Here is a 24,688-nt window from a genome sequence, read left to right as displayed (position 1 = left end):
AAGAGATATGCCAGGACCCTCCACAAACCTGCCAAATATCCCCTGTCTTCAGGAAGTCCTTAAGGACAAGAAGTCAGTGAGCACCTGGGAAATGTAGCTCTTTTTTAAAGAAGCAGATTTTCAATTACAAAGAAATCAGAGAGAGGATAGGGTAAGATATCTAGCCTACACACTAAATATTTTGCATAGTCCCTGGCTCAACTCAGTCAGGGTTGGTTAGCCCTTAGCCAGAGAGGCCTCAGCCTTGAGCTAAGGACCTGGGGATGCAGGGAGCCTCTCTCAAGAGAGTAGGTCTCTCCTGAGGCTAGTAACTTCAGAAAATCCAAGAGTCAGCCTTTTTCACTCATCCCATGCAGTAGTTTTAAGGAAAATAGAAGCAGTTGGAGATGTTCAGGCAGAGCTCCTCCAAAGTCAAGTTGAAGACAAAAGACTGAAAAGACCTCACAGGAAATTCTTGGCATTTTTTTTTCATTTGAATTAGTTAATTTAATCAATTTAGAACATTATTCCTTGGTTACAATAATCACATTATTTCCCTCCCTCCCCTCCACCCATCCTTCCCACAGCCAAAAGGCAATTTCATTGGGTATTACATGTGTCCTTGATCAGAACCTATTTCCATGTTGTTGTTTACACTAGGATGTTCATTTAGAGTCTACATCCCCAACAATATGCCTTTAACTCATGTATTCAAGCAGTTGTTTTTCTTTGGTGTTTTTACTCCCACAGTGTTTCCTCTGGATGTGGATAGATTTTTTTGTAGATTCCTCCAGGTTGTTGCATAGCCATTAATGGAGAACTCCATTACATTCGGTTGTACCACAATGTATCAGTCTCTGTGTACAATGTTTTCCTGGTTCTGCTCCTCTCGCTCTGCATCACTTCCTGGAGGTTGTTCCAGTCTCCATGGAATTCCTCCACTTTATCATTCCTTTGAGCGCAATAGCATTCCATCACCAACATATACCACAATTTGTTCAGCCATTCCTCAATTGAAGGGCATCCCCTCATTTCATAATTTTTTGCCACCACAAAGAGTGCAGCTATGAATATTTTTCCCCATTTCTTTTTCCTTATTATCTCTTTGGGGTACAAACCTAGAAGTGCTATGGCTGGATCAAAGGGCAGATAGTCTTTTATCACCCTTTGGGCATAGTTCCAAATTGCCCTCCAGAATGCTTGGGTCAATTCACAACTTCACCAGCAATGAATTAATGTCCTGACTTTGCCAGATCCACTCCAGCTTTCATTACTTTCCTCTGCTGTCATGTTAGCCAATCTGCTAGGTGTGAGGTGATACCTCAGAGTTGTTTTGATTTGCATCTCTCTGATTATAAGAGATTTAGAACACTTTTTCATGGGCTTATTCATAGTTCTGATTTCTTTAAATGAAAAATGCCTATTCATATCCCTTGTCTATTTATCAATTGGAGAATGGCTTGATTTTTTGCACAATTGGTCTACCTCTTTACAAATTTGAGTAATTAGAACTTTGTCAGAGGTTTTTGTTATAAAGATTGTTTCCCAATTTGTTGCTTCCCTTCTAATTTTGGATGCATTAATTTTGTTTGTACAAAAACTTTTTAATTTTATGTAATCAAAATTATTGATTTTATATTTTGTGATTTTTTTCTAGCTCTTGCTTGGTTTTAAAGTATTTCCTTTCCCAAAGATCAGACAAGTATACTATTATATATTCACCTGATTTGCTTATAGTTTCCTTCTTTATATTCAAGTCATTCACCCATTCTGACTTTATCTTGGTGTAGGATGTGAGATGTTGATCTAAACTTGATCTCTCCCATACTGTTTTCCAATTTTCCCAGCAGTTTTTATCAAATAGTTGATTTTGCTCCCGAAAACTGGGAACATTGTGCTTATCATAGACTGTCTTGCTGAGGTCCCTTACCCCAAGTCTATTCCACTGATCCTCCTTCCTATCTCTTAGCCAGTACCAAATTGTTTTGATGACCACTGCTTTATAATAAAGTGTGAGATCTGGGACTACAAGGCCCCCTTCCTTTGCATTTTTTTCATCATTTCCCTGGATATCCTTGATCATTTGTTCTTCCAAGTGAACTTTGTTATAGTATTTTTTTTCTAAGTCAGTAAAAAAGTGTTTTGGTTGTTCAATGGGTATGGCATTAAAAAGATAGATCAGTTTGGGTAGGATTGTCATTTTTATTATGTTAGCTTGTCCAACACTTGAGCAATCAATGTTTTTCCAATTGTTTAGATCTAGTTTTAATTGTGTGGAGAGTGTTTTGTAGTTGTGTTCATAGAGTTCCTGTGTTTGTCTCGGCAGATATCTTGGCATTTTTAAAGACCATTTCTTTTCATCACTTCCTGTGACTTCCTTCCATTTTATGTGTACCAATTACAGCTAAATCTTTGCTTAGAACTTCCCAGGGTGCAGTCAGTTGATTCTGATTTGTCACCCACTATTGCACACATGGGTCACAGACCTCCCTCACTCAAATGTAAGTGGGGTGTATATGCTTATGGTGATTAAATCTAAAAATTGGTGGGGGACAGTTAATCTTCACAGAGGCAAGTATATGGATGATAGATAGACAGAAAGAATGATAAATAGACAGACAGACAGACAGATCGATAGATAGATAGATAGATAGATAGATAGATAGATAGATAGATGATAGATTGATCGATCATTGGAAAAAGAGGGATATTCAGATATATAGTAGGCTAATTAGATTAGACAGATGAAAGCTAGGTAATAAAGAAAAATGAACAGATACAAGCGAAATTTTTAAAAAAGATTCCAATTATATTCTTTTGATGTTTGCTTGCCATTTTTTGAGTAACTTGAATAAGAGTAATGTTAGCCAGGTAAGAATACGTTATTAATATCCAAAGATAATCTGATACTTTCATTGAATGAAAGAATCTGTACAATTCTTTATTATGGATATTAGACAAAAGAAATAAAATTATATATCTTAACCTTTACATTAGTTTGATGTAATATAAAAACAATTAAGATTTTGTTCTTGCTAAAAACGCTTTTGTTAAATAGTTATATCTCTTTTATCATGTAGAAATCCAAATGGGACACAGAACAATGCAACTAGATGGCCAGTCTTTGGTAACATAGAACAAAAATATGTAACCCTGAACACAGAATCACCAAAAACATTTGCAAAATTACGTGCCCAGCAATGCCGATTCTGGAAAACTTTTTTCCCAAAGGTCTTGGAAATGTCAGGTAAGAAATTATGTTTAGTCATTAATAATTGTATGATTAAATTCAATTCATTTCTACCAACAGGATATCTTACTTTAACTCCATAAATTTTATTGCTAAAATGACCAATTGGTTATATGATATTATAAAAATTAAAATTAATGTCAATTATAAAAATGTTACATTTTAAGGGATTTATTAGTGATCATTAGAATCAAGGAATAATGAGCATACAAAATAAAGGCCATGTGCCCATGGCTGATCAGCCAGTTCAAACACCCTCCTTACCACCACCAAATTTGGGAGAGGAAGAGGCAGGACCCTCCATGTCCCCGCCTAATATCCCATCTACAGGAAGTACATAATAATAGGAAGTCAGTGGGCTCCAGGTAATTGTAATTCTTTTCTAGGGTAACAGATTTTCAATTACACAATATTCAATTTTAAATTCCATTTTATGTGACTGCATTTTCTGAATTGTTTTTAAGGACCATCCTATTCCACATAGCATTGTTCTTCCAGAAATTTAAAAATTCAGTCACAATAAAACTCTAATGATAAATGGTATATGCCCTTCTTGAAATCCCAAAATGTGGGACCCATGGTATAAATGAATCCACAGATTTATTTTAAATAAAAGCCAGACTGAATATTTATATATGTATATATATATATATACATATATATATATATATATATATATATATATATATTTGAATACTTTAAGTATATGTATTTTTCTGGATGTTGGTATTCTCTCCAACAGTACCAATTACTCAATGAAGCTATGAAAGTTTTTTTTATGTCCAAAAAGCATGCCACATTGTAGCTAATGTAGTGTTGAACCTTTGGAAACTTAACTAGTCTAGTTCTAGATTAAGAGATATTTATTATAACACCATGTCTATCCTCAAAACCCTCCAAGTTTGGTAGGCTCTTCTGATATAACCTTAAGAAATTAGTGGAAATAAATGAGGAGACTAGATTAATGAAATCTTAATTGTATTCCATCTCTATATGTTGGATCCTTTTATGGCATACCTTCTGCCATGTGTATGCTGATCCTTGACACAAAGAGAAATCAGCAAAAGATATTAGGAGAGGGCTTTTTTTTTCTTATAATGTGAATTATCTACTTTTAGTAAAGTAACTAATTCAATGTCATGGAGATTAATAAAACAGAATTGGTGAATTGTTGTTGTTTTGTTTTATTTTTAGGCACATGTCTATCATCAGTAAAAAGTTCCCCACATTTTATTTTCATTATCAAAAATAATGAAATTTGCGTTTGCTAGACTCTGAAAATTATGGGTTTCTCCTCCAGATTATAATTTGATTTTAAAATCACCCAGCTGTTTGCACCATGTGGGTTTCTTCTCTTCAACATGCCACAAAAAATGACATTACCAGAATTAGTTTCATGTCTACAATCAAGTGCCTTCTTAATTTCAACCTTCCTCTTTGTCATCATTTTTTTTCTCATGATCCACTGTCATGACCTGATTGTATGAATGATTTCACAAAATGTAGTATATTTTAAAAAATAAGTAATTTTAGGTCAGTTTCAGGAAAATGTGGACATTTCAGAACAACATGCTATTGCTTAATATGCTTTTTGATCATCATGCATTACTCATGGAAATTATATTTGTGTATTCCATCTGGTGGGGCAATGTCTCTGATATACAAGCGTACTGAGTGTTACCAAATGTTCTGTGACATAATAGATATCAGTAGATGAGCTGCCACATTTCTTGGCAGAACAGACCTGCCTGGTGTGTCCTCAGGGCCTGAATGATAATGAGGCAACGCACTGGATCTGCCAAGAGATGTAGAGACATTTATTGCATCACTAACCACTTGCTCTGAATCAACCATTACATTATAAATAGATACAAAGATAAATACATGGCAGATAGAGAGATAGTGATTGATTGATGATAGACCCACCTAGAGAGATATAAAGAAAGACATGAATCAATCAATTAACAAATATTTTATTAAATATCTACTATGTTCCAGACATTGTGCTAAGCATGGGAATACAAATAAAATGAATGAAAAAAATCCTTATTCCTGAGTAGTTTATAATCTAGTAGGAGAAGACAGTGAGTATACATATATGTTTAAATAGATTGAATGTAAAGAAAATGAAAGCTACAAATTCCAAATACTTAATTATAAGTTAATGGAGCTCCCCTTTCTTTAATAAATATGATTGCTTTTAGGAATGTGTAGGGATTTTTTGCATTTAAATAATAAAAAATGTTGTTTATTTTCAAATCATTTGGGATGGCTAGAACCCACTCCCTTAAATGTAATTCTCCTAATCAAGAAGAATGTTAATTTGTCTGTCATGGGCTGTATCTCAGCTGTCACAAAAAAATAAAAAAGGTGAAATATACTTTCTGAGTTCAGAATAAAATCTCAAAGATAATATGGTTGTTGGTTCCATAAAGGATAATCTTTATCCTGGGAAGGTTATAGTTATATAAACAACATTAAACCACTGCCCACCTGAATGTGAAAGTTTTTTTTAATAAAACCTCTATGAATGAATGCACGAGTATGTACATGTGTGCTTATGCATAAAACAGAAAATTGGGACATTTAAGAAAATACTTTTTTTCATGTCTCTCTGACTTATGATGGCTTTTCCACACCTGTGGTCTTGAAAGTCTATGACTATTAAGGAATTTTGATTTTTTTTGTGTGTGAATTTGGTGAGAAGGTATAGAGTGCTTCTATTTTCTCTTCAATCTCTCACTTCTAGTCTGGGGGAATGGTTTTTTTAGGGTATTGATTTATCTAAAATAGATAAATTCAGGGTTTTCTAGTGACTTAGAATTCTCTGTTCTCCTTTCATCCTTTACTTTATTCCCAAGGACTTTAAGCAGTATAACTATTAAAATTTCTTTTTGCCTCTCCATCCCAATGGGAACTGGCATCAATTGCTGCTAAACATCAGTGGTATAAATGATGGTTTGCTTGGACAAAGCAAAATATATTGGGAGAGGAAGAGTAGGTTTGGAAATGAGAAGATCTTGGAATCAGTAACAGGTCTCTGCCACATATTTCATATTTTACCTTGGTCAAATTGTTTTAGCTCCCCAAGACTCAGGTTTCTAAGCTATAAGTTGAAGAAGTTGAACTAAATGACCTTTAATGTCCTTTCAATATCTATATCTATGATCATAGAGCAGAAATTATAAAATTAATGCAATAATGAAGAGAGCCAAATACTAATGTGGCATCTCTTTGACCTAAACCACCCTATCTCAAAACTGATGTTGCTGGTTCCACTGTTCCTAGTAAAATGGTACATCAGAGTCTCCAAGTCATCAGAGATAATCTAGAAAGCAGATAATCTCCTTTTGGATAAATGAGTCAGCTGTAAATAGATACTGATCTTCTCGTATATATATCTGTCATATGGAGGAAAGATGATCTGCAAGCCAAATGTTTAAACGTAGGATGTCTCAACTCTCCCAACTATCCAGTATATTCTGAAATAGAATCTCCTTTCAATGTTTAAGAAACTTTATAGTTGGGAAGTTATTTATTCATCCAGCTTAGGTATTTCTGCAATTCAAAACTTGGTAATATGCATTCAGCTGTCAAGAGATGACAGAATTTCTAACTATATAAGTAATGTTATTTAATATTTTAATATTTTAGGTTTATTTATTTTATTTAATCTTTTCATTCACACAATATATTTTTCAATCAATGATCTACTTGAAAAAGTTTACCATAGTATTCTTCTCATAGAAAATTTTGATGTAAGGAAATTAATTGAATGGTTATTACATATAAATCATCTTATGTATATTTTATAATTTTTGTAAGTAATGGAAAATTTGCCAGTGAAAAAGTAACACATTTTGATGATATTAATTTTGATATAATGGAATCATATTAATTGATGGAATGATTTTCAAATTATTATACACCAAATCTTTATTGCCAAACTCCTGATTGATAGTTAAATTCCAATAATGTAAAATGATTCACACTATCTGAAACTGATTACCCCCAGACATATTTAATTGCTTTAACAAAACTCCTAGTAGTCATCTAGTATTTCCCTCTCCTGCATAAATTCCAAATCTGCTCCTTTGCTTTTATATTTTATCTACTAGCTAAAGGTTATTTAGGAATCATTATGTAACTATTTCCTCTCCTTTTATCTCCTTTCCCAGAGGAATAGTTATCTCCCCTGGCAGTGGGACAAGTATCACCAAATGTTTCTATTTTATAGAGTACCTTTTTTGTTAGCAATATGCTTTGTACATGCTATTTCGATTCAGCCTTATTCTTATTACACATCTATATGGTAGGTAGCATAATAACTATTATCGCCATTATACAGATGAAGAAATTGAAGCTCAGAGTGGTTTGGTGAGTTGCCCAGGATCCCACTAATAAGTATGTAGAAGGTAGAATTTCAACCCATCTTTACCAGACTCCAATTCTAGCTTCATAGTCAAGTAATTCATTCAAAAATGAATGCAAATTTTGAACCTGAGGAATATAATAAAGGTGATAGTATCAAAGAATTATGTAAGGAAGGGAGGATAGAGTGATGGCAGGTTTTTTAGGGAAAGGCAAGACAATGGATGTCATTTTGGATATGATGAATTGGTGTTCTTGGCCCTTTTATGTGGAATTATCCAGTAAAATACCTGAACTGAAAGACTGAAGAATGGACATGGGGTTGTGGGTGGGGGAGGGGAGGTGAACAGACATTGGATTAGAGATAAAAATAGGGAATCATTAGAATAAAGAATATCGATGATACCATGGGAGTGAATAAATTCCATAGGAGAGAAAAAATGAGAGGAGTTTTCCTGAAATCTTAAAAAAAAAGAAAAAGAAAAAACTCAATGAAATGGAATAAGACAAATCTGGAAGATGAGAGAAGAACAAGGAGTGGTTAGCATCGCAATAGAAGAGACGGGAATTCAACTAGGAAAAAATGATAGGTTATTTTCATTAATGAAGAGCTTGAGGGATGAAGCCTGAAAGAAAAGACAATTGGATCTACCAGTTCAGACAGTAGTGACTTTGGACACCTTTTCCTATGGAGTAGTAAGCATAAAAGATAAGGAAATGAGGAAATCCCAATGGCAGACAGTCCCTGATACCCTAGTATCTTTGAGACAAATGGAGAGAAAGATCAGAGAAATAGGTGAAATTTTAATTCCTTCAGATGACTACAGACACAGAAAAGAGAGGGGAAAGGTATAATAAGCATTCATACAGTACATACTATGTACCAGGCTTTGAGCAAAGTGCTTTACAAATATCTCATTCCATTTCTTTTATTGTTTTACCACAGCCATATGAGTTAGGTCTTTGAAATGGAGTTATTTATAAGATGAGAATCTTGGCTGTATTGCAACTAACCTGAGCAATAATACCAGTTAAGAGAAGATGAGAAAAGCTCAAAAAAAAAGTAAATCCTCCCAATATTAAATTTTGAGCCTCTCTCAGCTGACAATTTTATTCCTTAAAGTATGTACATTGAGGGAATTTTCCCAGCAAACAGCAGAATTTGTGCTACGCTTCTATTCTTGCCAATGTAAAGTAACAATTATCTATACATAACATTCATGCCATGCTTCCTCCTAGAAAGTATTGTTATAAGCTGCCATTATGCCCCTCCATTCTCTGACTTTGCAAAGATAATGTTGAGTTCTTTGAAAGAGCAGAGTAAGTACTTCTGGGGATTCATATGTCTAAGTAAATTGGATTAAATCATGATCTGTTATAATGCTTGTATGGGGAAAGTGGTTTAGTGTTTTTAATAATGGCATTATTTTAACATTAGCATTTGACATTAACAGCTCAACTGAGGACATTAAACAAATCATGTTTAAATGATACAGCTATCAACTCCCCCATCCTTATCTCCTAATCTAAAAAAATAAAAGGAAATGTTCAAGGTGAACCTATTGCAATGGTCATAGGTAGCCAGGTCAAGGGAAAACTTTGAGACAGGGAAAATGTATTTTTATCATCCCTTATTTCCATCCATGCTAGGCATAGATTAGTGGCATTAAACTCAAATAAAAACAGACAGTTACTAAACTGATCCTTTCATATTGATTTAGAAAACTACATGTTAATTTTATCTATGCTATTTTGGATGCTTATTGTATTAAATAGTTCACAATTTCATTTTAATTTAATTCTGAAGAACTCGGGAATTTCTCAGGCGTCAATATATTGGGCTACTTTTTGACTCCTCCAGCATATTCCAAACTCTTAGGGGTTTTTGGACAAAAACACAAAAAAGAGCACCAAATTCTCTCTACCAGAGTATATTGTCACCTTTTCTGCAATGCATGGCCTTTGAATCTTGTCTTAGCACACTAAAATTCCAAGTGTCTTATTCATAGTAAATCTATGTCAGAGGCAGAACTAGAATCGAGGTCTTTCTAGTTTTCTATCCATTATACCACATTGTCTTAAAATCACACAAAAAATAAAATAAATGGACAAGTGAATAAATAAATGGAGAGATTCATATCTTAATTCTTTACTCCATTATTTTCTGGTTTCTATTAATTTGTAGTGACTTTGAAACTTTTCATTTTCCTCTTGTCTATATTTCTTCCTTTGTTTCTTTATTGGCTGCTAGTTTAATGCTTCGTATATCATTATACAGATCAATAACTTCTTTAGTGGAAGTTTATAGATAAGGGAAGAACTCAGGTTTATAAAACATTTGGCCATGACTACTTTCAAAGCACTTATGCTCATAAACATCTGAATAATAGCCATCCAGGAGCAAATGTAACACTTGCCTGAACTGCTAATTGGTCATCATTGCATTAGCACCTGTAATTGTTCAACTATAATCAAGTGGAGGAAAATAATTCATATCCAGGTGCCTTCTCTCTAACTATTACTAGTCATGGTCCAAATAAGAGGAAAATGGCTTTATTCTCTTCAATGCTTTTCTACCAGACTTTACTTAAAGGGATATTGGAAGCAGCATTCAAGTATCACAAGTGATATTGTCAAAGTGAAACAATCATGTGGCACGTAATTCTTCCTGAAGCAACATATGCATTTTTTACTGCTTACTCCAAAAGAACAGAAGAGCTAATAAAGCACGAATGAATTTCTTCTTTTGAAAGTCTTTGTCCTATAACAAACCTCAAATATCTGTAGACTCTCCAAATAACAATAAATCCTTCTGTTCTAGATGCACTAAAAACAGAACTCATTAAGTATAAAAATGACTTATTTATACTCTCTACTCTACTAGCTTTAAAATAATCTATTCTAATTGGAGCATAGCTTGATAATAGTCAAAGCAATAAATAAATCCCTTTGACATTTCTGATTCATCAAAGAGATTTTAAATGAATAACATTTGAAGAAAATGCTCAAGTACACATCTCAGGACCATGCAAACATGCCAGCAATATTTTGAGATTCAATAATTTGAGTTTAGCTTCATAATTTAATGGGGTTGGGGAATGCCTAGGTTTACACAAAAGTTTAAAAGTGTTTAAATTTTCACAAGTATTTCCATTCCATTGCATATAGTCAAAGAGCTCTAAACACAAAAAAAAGTAATTGTGCTCTGTGCTGGAGATAGAAAACAAAAAAATATCAGCAGCTGGGCTACATGGTGAACAGAGCACTTGATTTGGAGTCAGAAAGACATGAATTCAAATCTAACTTCAGATACTTGCTATGTAACTTTGGGTATTTCAGTTCATCTCTGCTTCCCTTGTTTTCTTCAACTGGAAAATTGGGATCATAGCAGCACCAACATCAAAGGTTTGTCATGAGGATCAAATCAAACTTTTTTTTTTGAAAGATTTTAGGATAATGCCTGGCACATACTAGGCATGTTCTAATTATTTATCCCCTTCCTTTCATACCTTTCTCTAAAAATAGACCTCTAAAAGGAGATTACTTCAATTGGAATGAGTTGGACAGGGCAAGTTTATGTAATTCAGAGATATAAATACTGATCCCACAGAAATGACTAGACATCTAATTGATCATCAATGACTTAATGAAGAACTGTACTAGGGAGATAATTCAGCATTTCCATTACTCATAACATTGATCTTTTTTACCCATTATTAAACTTTATTTTCACTGTGACTCCCAGAGCAAAGTTTACATCTTCATTCTTTTTAATGTGTTCTTTACTTCTTTTATAATATAATCTGCAGGAAGGCAGTAATTGTCTCACTTTGATCACACTGGAATTTGTATCTCCATTGCTTAGAACATGCCTAGAACATACTAAGCATTTTAAAAATCTTTTTATTCATATTTTTCATGCTAATCACATTTTAATTAGGTGTTTGATATCATAGAATTTATTTGAAAATTTAATGCTTTGCATTTCTATGTAAAGATCTCTTGTCTCTGTCTTCTTCTCTTATCTTCTCTCTCTCTGTGTCTCCCTGTCTTCCTGTTTTTCTCTATGTGTGTGTCTGATTCTCCCTATCTCTGTCTCTCTTTCTGTTTCTCTGTTTCCATCTCATTTTCTCTGTCTGTCTCTCTCTCTTCCACCCTCCCTATCTAGATAATTATCTTATAGAGAGATTATCTAGCTAGATATTTAAGAAGGAAACCTTAGAATAAGTACCTAGATCTGTTTCTAAAACTGAACATTGATTTTAAAAAATCACTTCTGTGAAAAAAGCCATCATGGATACTTGATAAAAGTTGCTTCATTAAACAGAATCATAGCTTTATTTTATGAATTTATGATTATTTGTGGCAGAATAAAAATCCAACATAGAGTATCATTAATATAAGCCATGAATGTTTTGAAGTCCTGGACTATCTCATTTTATCCTTCTATCCCCAGCATCTCTAATAGGGCCCTGTACCTAGTGGGAAGTAGTTAGATGCTTGATGAAGGAACTGAATGAAGGAATATAAAGACCAATTTGATATGGATCTTTATATATGTATGTGCTAATTAACTAGGAATCTCTGTAGATGTTTAAAATGCTCAATTCTAATAATTTTAATTAGACCTCAGATTCTGGGAATAAAATATGCCCCCCTCCCTAGTAAAGAAAGAGATGATCTATGAAAATGCTTTATTCTTTTTAACTTTATCTGTAGGTTGAATTTATAGGAATAGGGGAGTTGCTGGGTTTATTTATCTTTATTTTAAATCATTCAAATATAATGAGAGTGAGATTTAGGAGGGAGAAAGAAGGCTGATTTCTAAACACTGTCTTTAATTTTTAAAACAAAAATATAAGAACTTCTTTTATTTCCTTTAAAATGTTTTAAAAGATAAAACTTGTCTTATTGAAGATAATCATTTAGTTTGAAAGAAGCTTCCATCAATAAAGTGTATCTTAAAAACTGAATTACTGACAACTTAAAAGGAAGAGAAAAAAAGAATCCTCCCAAAAAAAGAAAAAACTGTCATGCAGTGTACCTAGAGAAAATAGCATCTACAATCCACATTATTTTTCAATTAATGTAACTATCAATTCAAATGTAGATTAATCCAACCCATTTCATGTTTTACAGGAAATATCGATGAAGCAGAGCGTGAATGGAAAGCAGGATTCCGTCGCTGGAACAGTTATATGATGGATTGGAGAAATCAATTTAATGATTACACAAGCAAGAGGGAGAACTGTGCAGGTCTCTAATTAATAGGCCTGGCCTTTCAGGAATGTTCCTATTTCTGTGCATCAAGGCAAATGGGCTGGTAGCTAACTTGTGAGCCTCAAAAGGTAGCTGTTCTATAGCTAAACCCAAATGCCAAAAGGACAATATTGATTCCTCACATTTCTGCTTTGTATTTTGCCTTTTGTTTCAGAAAACAATCCATTTTGGCAGACCAAACTCAAATGTACACATTCAAGCTTGACCATGAATTTATGGGCAAATTTCAACTTTTAGATATTTAAAATTCCTCTTGCTAGAGGTCTTTTAAGCTTTAAAAAAATTATGTTTGCAGAATTTTCACATACATTCTCCTCATTGAAAAACAATTATTTTATCATTGTTAGATTTTTTTTTTTTGCTACTGTGTCTCACTATCTTGCTTAGGGTGGAAGATCGGTGCCCTCTCCAGGGCTCAATCCTACTGCTGATTGGTACAAAAATGTTGACCTGCTGTTTTTTTATCTGAGCTGATTTTTCCTCTCCCTAAGTATCCAGTTGCCCTCCTCCAACTCCCATGGGCTCACTATCTTGTTAGTGGACTTAGGATAGATAGTCAGTCAGATTTACTGTCAGAACCGTAGAGCTCCAACTGTCCAGCAATCTCTGCTTCCTGAGCAACGTGGACTACAGGCATGCACAATCATGCCCAACTTTCTATTAGAGCTCATAAATATTAGGTTTTCTCTTTCAAGTATCTTTTTTCAAAGGGTTGAGAGATGACGAGGATCTCAGAGATGATTTAGTACAATGCTTCATTTTTCACTATGAGGAACTCAAGCCTAGAGATTGAAAGCCATTTACCCAAGTTCTCAGCTATAGTAAAATAGCAGGACCAAGATCTTCACTACCCATCTAGGTCTTCTGACTTCCAGTGTACCATTATTTCTCTAACATCATTATGTCGTGTTCTGGTTAAATTAAATAGTAAGTGATAATTTGTCACAATGAAAACATCCCCCCAAATTCCAAACAGTATTTGAAGGAATAAAACATACACAGTTATCACAAAAATCAATTTTGATTGTGTTAATGAATAATAAGTTATTAAAGCCTGAACCATCTAAATTTACTTCATTATTTTGTTGGCTCTGAAATCTCATCAATGTGAATCCTTAGAACAATGGCACTGATCATGGCGCACACACTTCCTGAACCTTTGTAATTCTTGATTGTTGCCTACTTTCTCCTAAAAATTAGCTCCCTCCCTGATGTGCCAGAGATAGCGCATATGGTAGATTTTTCTGGGCTTTTCAGCCATTAGAATGCAATTTCCTTGAGAATAGGAATTACTATATCATTTTTATTTTAATTCCCAGAGCTTAGTAGAGTGTCTAGAATTAAGAAACACTTAAAACATGTTCATAATAGATTAGTTGATTAAATCCATCTATCTATCTCTCTAGCTAAATTTTAGGAAGTTAAAGGATTCCAAATATCTATAAAATCCAAAATGGTTGCAATAATACTTCTTTACCTTTACACTGTATAAATATGCATGTTTGTACATGCGCACACACACACACACACACTACATAGTAGAGCATTTTGAATAAAAGAATTGAAAAGTATGGAATCAAAAATGGAGAAAAAGAATCCATAAAACTATTAAAGGTGCTAAAGTCAAGATGTCTCTTTACCAGGAAATACTAAGATTTCATCTGAGAAATAGTCATCATTTCTACAGAAAATATCTCAAAGTCACAATCATTTTATTTCTGCTCTATGTAATAATTCTGGTGATAATTTGGGCATAAGCAAGCTTCACTGATAAAAAGAATATAGCAATAGGAAAATAACATTATCTTCTTACTAAAACATAATATCTAAGCAAAATACACCTGTCCTGATCCCTCTGAAAACATTTTATTTAAAAATTAAATTTTATATCAATATGTTTCCAAAAAAGCTTTTTTTAGGCAAAGCTAGAATACTTTTTGTATAGATACAATCTCTAAAATTCTAATTACATACTGCATTTCAGAAGTATTCATAAAATTCTAGTTAGAAAAACCTGTTTCATTTTTAAAGGAACTATTTCTTATTTTACCCATTGAGACACTGAATGAAGAATTATTAAATAACCCTGTTCAAGGTGAAAGGCATCATCATGTATTAAACAGATTTAAGAATCTGGACTAGGGCTCAATTAACACCTCTGACACAAACTGACTGTGTGGCCCTAGGCAAGTAATTTACCCTCCCCATCCCAGGAAATTTCCAGAAGGAATGGAAATGTATATTGATAGAAGAAATTTTTTCAACTTTAGTTGTAGTTAGCTCTACATGAACCAGATCACCTTATCTGGAAAACAAACATAGAAAAATATATAGATATAGATATATAGATATACAGATATATTTTATACACACATATGTATAGGTAAACATGTGTATATGTGTTATATATAATATGAAAAGATTTTAAATATTATTTCTGGCTTTCATATACTTGTAATCTAAGAAGGCAATATAATTAATATAAATTCTTATAATTTGGAGGTGGGAAGAGATTGAGGATTCATAAGCTAAAGTTTGTGAATATGTGATTGGAATATTTTGATAACTAAATTTTTATATAATCAGTTTCTTCTGTAATGCTATACATTTTATGCATTTAAAAAATAGCATTCTGAGGAAGCGTCCTCAAGTTTTACCTGCTTTTCAAAGTGGGCAATGACAGAAAAAATGAAGAATGCCTTTCTGGCTTAGATGATCTCTTTAGTCTCTCCTTGTGTTCTCAATTTCTCTGTCTCTCTTGTCTCTCTGTGGTTATATACAAATTTTTTCCTATATACATTTATACATATATATGACCATAGATACCTTAATATGTATATTTTCATGCACTTGTAGCAAAAGGATTATAAAATGTTAAAATCTGAAGAGATCCTAAAAATCATCAAACTTAAACACCTTTATATTTAATAGGTGACTCAGAGTCCACATTGCTTTCTCCATTTCAAAAAGATAATTAATAGAAGTGGTTAGACTTGTACCCATTATTTTTCAACAAGAATCTATTATTTACTTGAAAATCTAGTCACATGCCTAAGAAACATATTTAGCCATGATTCTACAAACAACAAATTCTACAATCTCCATTCAAGTTAGCAATGAGTAACACAACAAAAAATAATGTCAATCCACTGTCTCTAGCTTAAGATTAAAATGCACAAAAGCTCAAGAGAAGGAATAAAGGTCATGGGCATTTTCTCAGTCTCCGTTTATTGTTACCAGCTACACAAACAGAGAGCCATGAGTATTTCTCAACCTTCTTCCATTGTTGCATATTATCTATCATCCTATTAACTATTATTTTGGAAAGCACGGTGATGATAATGATGATGACTCTGAGAGGAGAGGAGAAGGGCATTGGTAATTCGGGAAGACTATATTATGATAAGCCTCCATTAAGAGTTTAAGCAAAGAGGAAACAAACAAAAAATAAATAAATAAAAAGCAGTGCAACCTAGCAGAGTAGAATACATAAGCAATTGGAAACTCTCTATGAGGAAATGGGCCCTCTTGATTATACCAGAATGGATTGGATTGGGCCAATGGGAAAACCCAGGAAATCAGTCTCTATCTTATACTATGTGTGCTGGATTTACCTGGATCTATAACTGCCGTCTAGTACATGCTGCAGGAGCATGGCAATACTAGTAAACATTTGGAATCTCTTTTTCCTCATCTATAAAAGGAAGATTAACCTTCTCCACAGGATTGTTGTAAGTTTCAAATGCAATAACATACATAAAGCACTTTGAATTTTTTAAACACTATATATATATGCCATTATTGTTTAAATTATTATTTTCCTCATCATCTTTCTTTATATGCCACTGAAATTATAATGAATTAGATTGCACTTATATTGTGTGGTTCTACTTTTCCCAAACAAGAGATTTCGGGGAGAAAAAAGTGCCTGTGGGGTAAATAAACTTCATTCTTACAAAGCAAAATTAAAGATTCTCTGTTTATTTAGTGGACAAGTATTTGAGGATGCTATCTGATATTTATGTGATAGAATAAAACTTAAGGACATGATTTTCCCAAATACCAATAAAAATTAAAGTAATTTCTAGGGATTCATGAGGAAAAGGACTATCTACTTCTATAGAAAGAAAATATTATATCTAAGATTGAAGCATACTATTTTTCACTTAGTTTTCTCCCTGAATTTTTCTCTAATGTAACCAATATGTGTCTTCTCTCATTGTATGACAAATAGGGAAATATGTATTGTATGGTAATACCTATACAACTTATATCCATATTATCTATTATCTTAGAAAGGGTAGAGGAGTGGGAAGGAAAGAAAGAAAATGTATTAAAATATCTGAAAATAATTATTAAAAGTATCAATGTGTAATATTAAAAATTAAATTTAAGAATTTTTGTAAAAATCAATTTCTAGAAGTTCATTTCAGAATAAATAAATGTATTCAGGATTCAAGTGGACTGTAGAAATTGGGTAAATAAAACAAGATTTTGGCATTATGAATGGAAGGTACATTATACAGTGAAAAAAGCACTAAGAAACTGAAAGAAAAGAAATCAGCTTCTCTGTATCTGACTGATCATGTGACTTTGGTCCAAGACATTCTAGCAGTTTCCTTTTCCATAACTCTAAAATAAGGGGTTTAGATCAAATAGCATTTTAAGTTCCAGATCTAAACAGATGATATTATGAAACTTTTTGGTTGTTCCATTAGAAATTCAATAAACACATTTGATTAAAATCTATAAGGCTGCTAACATGTACAAGATACTCTGTTAGTTATTGGAATACAACATTTAACACAAAGCAATCCATGCCCTCAAGGATCTTATACTCTACTAGAGGACACAATATTCACACACAAAGTAAATACAAAGTATTTATGAAGCAATTAGAAATAGAATGTCACATTATAAAGTTCATAAGAAGCTCAGAGTCTAATGGAGAAACAATATACCAAAAACAAACAAACAAACAAACAAACAAACTACCAACAAACTACATGCAGAAGAAATTTGAAATAAACAATAAACAGAAGACTCTCCTTTAAAAGGGAGAGTGCACCAACAACAAAGGGAATAGCATCAGGAAATGACTTTAATTGTTGGAAGCATGTTGAAAGAATTTATATTTAATGCCATTGCTTGTTCAGGACCAGGAATAAGGAGAATCAGGAAAGATTCCTTTAAAAGTTAGAATTTTAGCTGGTAATGAAGGAAGCCAGAAGGCAGAGAAGAGCAGGGAGAATATTTCATGCATAAGGGATAATCAGAGAAAATGTATGATTTTGGTAGCTGGAATATTTTGAGCTATTAATAACAAGATAGTCAAGTGCTCCTGGATCATAGATTCTATGCTGAATGGAGGCCAAGAAGGTATAAGAATACTAGAAAGGTGAGAGGGGCAAGTTATGAAGGGCTTTGAATGACAAACACAGGATTTTGTTTGGACTAGAATGGAAAGACTTGTGACAGAAAAATTAACCAACTTTTGCAGTAATTTAGGCATGAGGGGAATAGAGCTTGCACCAGTATTACAAGAGATAAAGGAACACAACTTAGAGATGTTATAAAGGTAAAACCAGTCGTTCTTATTAACACTTTGGATACAGAGAGGAAGGGTAGAAGAATATTGAAGAATGAAAGACAATAACTTGCTTATAAAGCAGGGAGATTGTTTTGATTGGTGCCTCAACAGTAATAAATAAGTAAGAAATAGCAAAAACTTAAGAGGGAATATTGAGTTCAGTTTTGGACATGCTGAATTTAAGTAGTTGAATGAATGAATGAATGAATGAATGAGTGAGTGAAAGAAAGAATGAAATAAAATTGGATTAAATGTTTCTTCAGGAAGTACCTCTGTGACCTCAAGCAATTCATCTAACCTCTTTGGGTTCTATTTTCCTCATCTGTAAACTAAAGGATTTAGACTAATTGGCTTCAAAAACCCCATTTCAATTCTAAATCCATAGATTATGTTAATAAAATTTAAAATGTCTTTAAAAGGGAGAGTGCACCAACAACTTTAATTGTTGGAAGCATGTTGAAAGAATTGATACTTAATGCCATTGCTTATTCAGTATTAGGGTCAGAAATACACCTAGAGAGGTGGAGTAGATTAAGGACAAAGTTCCCCTAGATCATTAGATCTGTATTCAAATCCTGATTCTGATATGCAGTGCCTGTTTTACCCTGAGATTGGCAATTAATCTGTCATGACTTCTGGGCAAATTTTAAAGATGAAAAGTTACAGAAAATTTGAGATTTCTTTCATTTAAGAGAACTTGTTTTTACAAGGGTTGGTTGAGGTCGCTACAAGCAAGAAATTCCAGGTCAGGACCATAACTTCCAAGGCTTATTCATAATTAGAAGTAGAGAATTAAATTTCTTAATTGAATTGAATCTGTTGTATTTTGCAGACAATTCTTATGGAGGATAAAAGATTTTGAGCTCTAATTCTAAATTTTATCATAAATACAAATTATGTAATGTTTGATTATCTCATCTTTTAAAAAGGAAAATAATTATTCTTGCCAGCTCTGCTAGCTATTAAGATTAATTAATTAATTATTATAACAGTAACTATGCAAAGTCTAAGTGTAGTTATTCATTTTGGAAAAATTAGCAATAATGTTTGTGCTTGAAACAATTATTGTGTTACTTTATTTTTCCAAAGTCAATCTTTTCTTTCTCTTTTATTTGTTGTTTTATTTGGTTTCTTTTCGGGGGGATGAATCAAAAATAAAAGTTTTAAAAAGATAACTTTTTTGGAAAATGTGATACTATATTGAAAGATTCTGAAATATTGTCAAATTATACAGGAATAATAAGACAAGAATGGAATTCATTTTGGATATCCACATTGAGAGAGAGAGAGAGAGAGAGAGAGAGAGAGACAGAGAGAGAGAGACAGAGAGACAGAGAGACAGAGAGACAGAGAGACAGAGAGACAGAGAGAAAGATGGAGAGAGACAGAGAGAGAGAGTCAGAGAGAGACAGAGAGAGACAGAGAGAGAAAGACAGAAAGACAGGGAAACAGAGAGAATTGGAACAGCAATCATCTGAAAGTCAGATATTTAGATACAAAGTCATTGGCCTCCCAATGCTTTCAGGAATCTTCTGAAATACAGGGAGCCAACTCTTATTTCTTGGCATTTTCCTACCAGTCTCCTAATCATGTTTCAAGAGAATACAAACATCTGCCTGGAGGAGTGTTCTCTTAAAAACAATGATATCCCCTTCATTAGACTGTCAGGGGAAAGAGAACTGAAGTTAAAGGGATCTTTGAATTGTTAATTTTTTTTTTGAGCTTGATCTTTCCCTAATATATTTTAGGCTCTAGGCAAAAGCTAATTTTAATGACTTCCTTAAACTCAGATGTTGCATTTTTTATTCCCCAGTTTTCTTAGTATTTGGAAAATAAGTTTATTAGTATTTTCCCATGCAGAAGCAAGATTTTAATTTTTCATTTTGCCACTGTTTCATGAAGCCATCATGGCTTTAAAACATTGTGTCCTATTATTATTTAGATCATTTAAGAATAGTCATAGATGAAAAAAAAGACAATATCCTCTGCCTTTTGAGGTTATTCATTAATCTTGAATCACAATTTTTTTTACATCTTTTGTTTACCAATATATGCCAAATTGGACCTTAACTCCTGGACTGATATTCAAGGTAACTTTATATACACTCAATAAGACAATTTTCATTTCATTTTTTCTTTTTTGTGGTGGTTTTGGAGGTCAGTTTTGGCAAGTTCTGCACATCACTTCATCTTGGCTGCTGGAAGGGTAAATGAATGAACTGAATAACAGCAACCTATTTCATTTTTTTAAAGAAAATGATGAATTAAGGGGTTCACAGGAACCTATGAAGAAATACAGAAAGCACATGGAGATGAGAACTGGACTTGATGTTACATTGTTATAGGGAACTCCCAGTTAAAGAAATTCCCTCTTCCAAATTCCTCTACCTTCTCAGCTCATTGTCTGAAATCCCTAGAGCACTGAATGATCAAGTGAAATAACCTAGGCCATAAAACCTGGAAACCTCAAAATTCCTTAGATTTATAAATGTTGGAAATTTCACCATTGGGATATTTCATACTTGGAAAATTTCTTACTGATAGTCTATTGGAATGGGAACCCCATTGGCATGGGAGGTTCCTTCTCTTCCCTTCTTAAGATTACTTTATGACAGAAACCCTTTGCTGAACAATGGAAAGGACTTTGACCTATGCTTAAGCATAGAACAGGAATTTCTTTGAGTCTTGATTGATTTTAGAATTGATACAATGGAGATACTTGGAATAAATCTCCACCCTATTCAGTCCTAACAGGATTTAGGAAGGGCTGCAGCCTAGATCAAAATTTAATTATTCCAATCTCTACCCTACTCAGGTTAACAGGATTTAGAAAGGGCTGTAGCAAAGGAGTAAAGATTTAATCATTTGAAAATATGACCTTCAACAGACATGTGCAAAAGCCAGAAACCTCTGGGCGGTCCTGGGTTAAGCTAGAGCCTCCATTGGCACAGGGAAATTGATGAACAGTGAATCGTAGATGGGAGAACTGAGGGGAGGAACTTGGATGGTTTCCTTAAAGATAGGGGGTCAGAAGACTCCAAGGGAGGGGGTTTGGAGTAGTTGGTCGGTGTAGTTCGTGTGGACTCTGAGAAGTTTGCTCTGAAGGAAGCTGAAGGTGGGGGCCTCTGAGACTGTTTCTCCATTTTGGTCACGTGAGTAATAGGGACTGATCTCCTTTCTTTGCCCCAGCTATCTAAGGGCTTGGGCCTTTTGGCCCAGCCTAAACAGAAGGGGTATTTAAGCCCTATTCCTTTCTCTCCCTTTGTCTCTCTCTCTATCTCTAATTCCTTTCTTCCTCCTATTGTAATTAAACTCCATAAAAGATTGACTGCAAACTTGAGTTTTCATTTAGGAATTACATAGCTGAATTCCTTGGCGACCTTAAATTAATATATATCAGTCTTTTAAAGTGATTCCCTTTTAACAAACCAGAGGCAAAACCTGCTCAAGTCTTTCTGATTGTAAGGCTAGGTCTAACCATGTATGAATATAGCCCTCAGAAATCATTCAAGACACTTCGTATAGTTATAAATTCCATCAAGAAGGCAACCATATTATAAGGACTAATAAAAAATGTCTTCTCTTTAACTGAAACCTGTTATCCAAATAAGTCTGTGTAATTAGTGTTTTTAGGCAGGGATCCCAATTTCCAGATCTCATTTCCTAAAGCCACAGTCATTCGTCACATCTCAAATAGCATTTTTCTTCCTAACTCATCTTTCTGTACAATTTCAAGAAATTCCAACTGTTGGCAATGTCTTGTGCCTGAACCCTAAAATTTATAAACTATTCAAATTGGAGATAACTTGCAAGCTACCTAGAAAATGACTTTTCTTTGGATAGAAGGCTAGACTGGTATTATGTTGCTTAAGAGATGGATACCTTCCCCTAACCCCAACCCAAACAGAGTATCATAGTATCATAGGTCATAGGATTCTAAAATTAGAGTCATAAGGGATATCCGAGATTATCTCATTTTAAAGAGGAAGAAACTGACCCAGAAATTTCAATTGATTCATGGAAGCTCACAAAGTAAATAAGTAGCAGAATTTGGATTTGAGTCAGGTCTTCTAATTTCTTTCTTCTTTTGACATGTCGATACAATTCTGTAATAAATATTTTCTGACATTTTGTGGCACATGTTTTCTCCCTCTCTACTATTCCTACCACTTCTCCAAGATGAAAGGCAATATAATATAAGTTGTATATGCATTATTGTGCTATATATATATATATATATATATATATATATATATATATATTTCTATATTCATTATGGTGTGAAAGAAGACACATATATGAATGGTATGCTCCAATCTGCATTCAAAATCCATCAGTTCCATCTATGGTAGTGGATAGTCTTTTTACTGTGAGTCAGCTAATCATTGTACCTTTGCATCATTATTATATACAGCTAGGTCCTATAACTTCAATTTTAATTTTCTAAATAGAAGTTTTAGAAAAGTTAGTGGATATTATTCAAGAGCTCCCTTTGGGGAAAAAAAAGGGATATGAATATTTTTTTTTCTTTTGCCATGTCCTTCTGGGGAATTTTATCAATGTCAAGATGCTTCCACCACATGGGATAGGAAATGCTTTTTTAGAATATCTGCAATCAGGCCACATTTGAAAGTTTATGCAGCTCCCATGTGCTGTCCCTATACATCCCTACTAATTCCTGGTGGAATTATTGTGCAGGCAACTGCTTTCTCTCTTCCAGGAATAGTCTGAGTCTATTGAATTATGTTCACTGAAAAGGAAACTAATAAAAAAGAAGTCTAAAAATTCTTAGAATGGTCTCTAACCTTTCTTTTTGTAGAACAACAACAAAGAGAAGCTCTTAAAATGAGAGTTAGAGTCCCAGTCAAACCCAAACATTAAGAACCAATCAGGAATTTTCAACTGTCCTCATAAGAAGGTTTCAATATAATGGTTTGTATTTTATATATGAGTATACTCCAATTGATAGTGGGAAGCCCACTAATCAGTGTTCAGTCAATGTTTTTGAAGGAGAATGAGGGTCTTTAATCCAAAATGAATATTTATTGCAAAGTATTCATACATTTGATAAGTTGTCCAAATCCTGGTCTAAGTTCACTATAGGAAAGCAACTGAGTCTTCTATCCATTCTCTTGATTGGAGAGTGGAACATGTGAGCAATCTATAAATAATTCTTCCTCCTTTTCTTGGAGAAAGGAATCCACTTATAAACCAAGGCAGAAAAAATAGCATTTCCTCAGGGGAAAATAATTACAAGGCTTTGAGGATTGCCATTACTTACCTGCCCTTTTTCTTTCTTATTTTCTTTTATTTTTGCTGGATCTTTTTGTTGCCTTTCCAAATTTGAGCATCAGCCTGTTATCCAGTAAAAATGAAACAAGTCAGAGACAGAAAATTATATTCATTAGTTTTAAATATCTTAAGGAAATGCAGGACTCACCAAAACCTGAATTTAGCTTTCTCTGTAAAGTAATAGGAGCCTGCAAAACTCAAATGAGAGTTAGAGGCTGTGATATTTGCATTTTAAACCAAGTAAGTCTATAATATTCTCTTTGGTAAGTGGAATTAACATTTTCACATGAACTAGAAATGCTAAATTGTTAATAACCTCCCTTGTAGTTCATTCTTTGAAGCCATTTGCAATGGAAAAGTTAGTGTCCTAAAAGACCACCAGTTCATATTGCTAGTAGTTCAGGTTTTTTTAAAAATCTTTTCAGGAAAAGGAGATGGGAGTAGGTATAAGGCTCTGTAATAACATATGATTCAACTTTAAAAGTAGCCAGCAGCCAGGGAATCTTTGCATCAAATCTCTTAATGAAGGTCTTAAATTTAAAAAATATAGATGATTTAGCAAATATCTACCCCATTGTATAAATGATCAAAAGATGTAAACAAACATTTCCTATGAGAGAATTTCAAATTATTAAGAACTATCAAAAAGAATGTTCAGAATCAATGATAATAAGCCAAATTGCATAAGATAAAACAATCTTAGGATTTACCTTATGAAAAGGAAATTGTCTAAGATGTTTAAATATGGGAAGAGAAAATATTTGAAATTTTATAGAAATAAGGGCAAATTAATGCATTCTTATTAGAGAAGTGAATTATTCCAAATATTCTATTGTAAACCTTAAAATTTCTTAGACTTATAAATGTTGGAAATTTCATCATTGGGAAATTTCATACTTGAAAAATTTCCTACTGATAGTCTATTG

The 24,688-nt window shown here is 33.3% G+C and overlaps 1 protein-coding gene across 2 annotated transcripts in view; it reads left to right on the top strand.

Annotated features, from left to right (window-relative positions):
• The window catches only part of BCHE (butyrylcholinesterase), a 97,779-nt gene extending 81,685 nt beyond the window's left edge, over positions 1 to 16,094 (top strand). For both annotated transcript variants that reach the window (XM_056807308.1, XM_056807307.1), the window contains exons 3-4: positions 3,060 to 3,226; positions 12,740 to 16,094. In XM_056807308.1, coding sequence (XP_056663286.1) covers positions 3,060 to 3,226; positions 12,740 to 12,864 — 292 coding nt within the window. In that variant the 3' untranslated portion in view covers positions 12,865 to 16,094. The remainder of the gene's footprint in view (positions 1 to 3,059; positions 3,227 to 12,739) is intronic.
• The last annotated feature ends 8,594 nt before the right edge of the window (positions 16,095 to 24,688 follow it).

This window comes from Monodelphis domestica, chromosome 8 (genome assembly GCF_027887165.1).
Source record: "Monodelphis domestica isolate mMonDom1 chromosome 8, mMonDom1.pri, whole genome shotgun sequence".
Taxonomy (NCBI): Eukaryota; Metazoa; Chordata; class Mammalia; order Didelphimorphia; family Didelphidae; genus Monodelphis; species Monodelphis domestica.
This window is presented reverse-complemented; position numbering and strand designations above follow the sequence as displayed.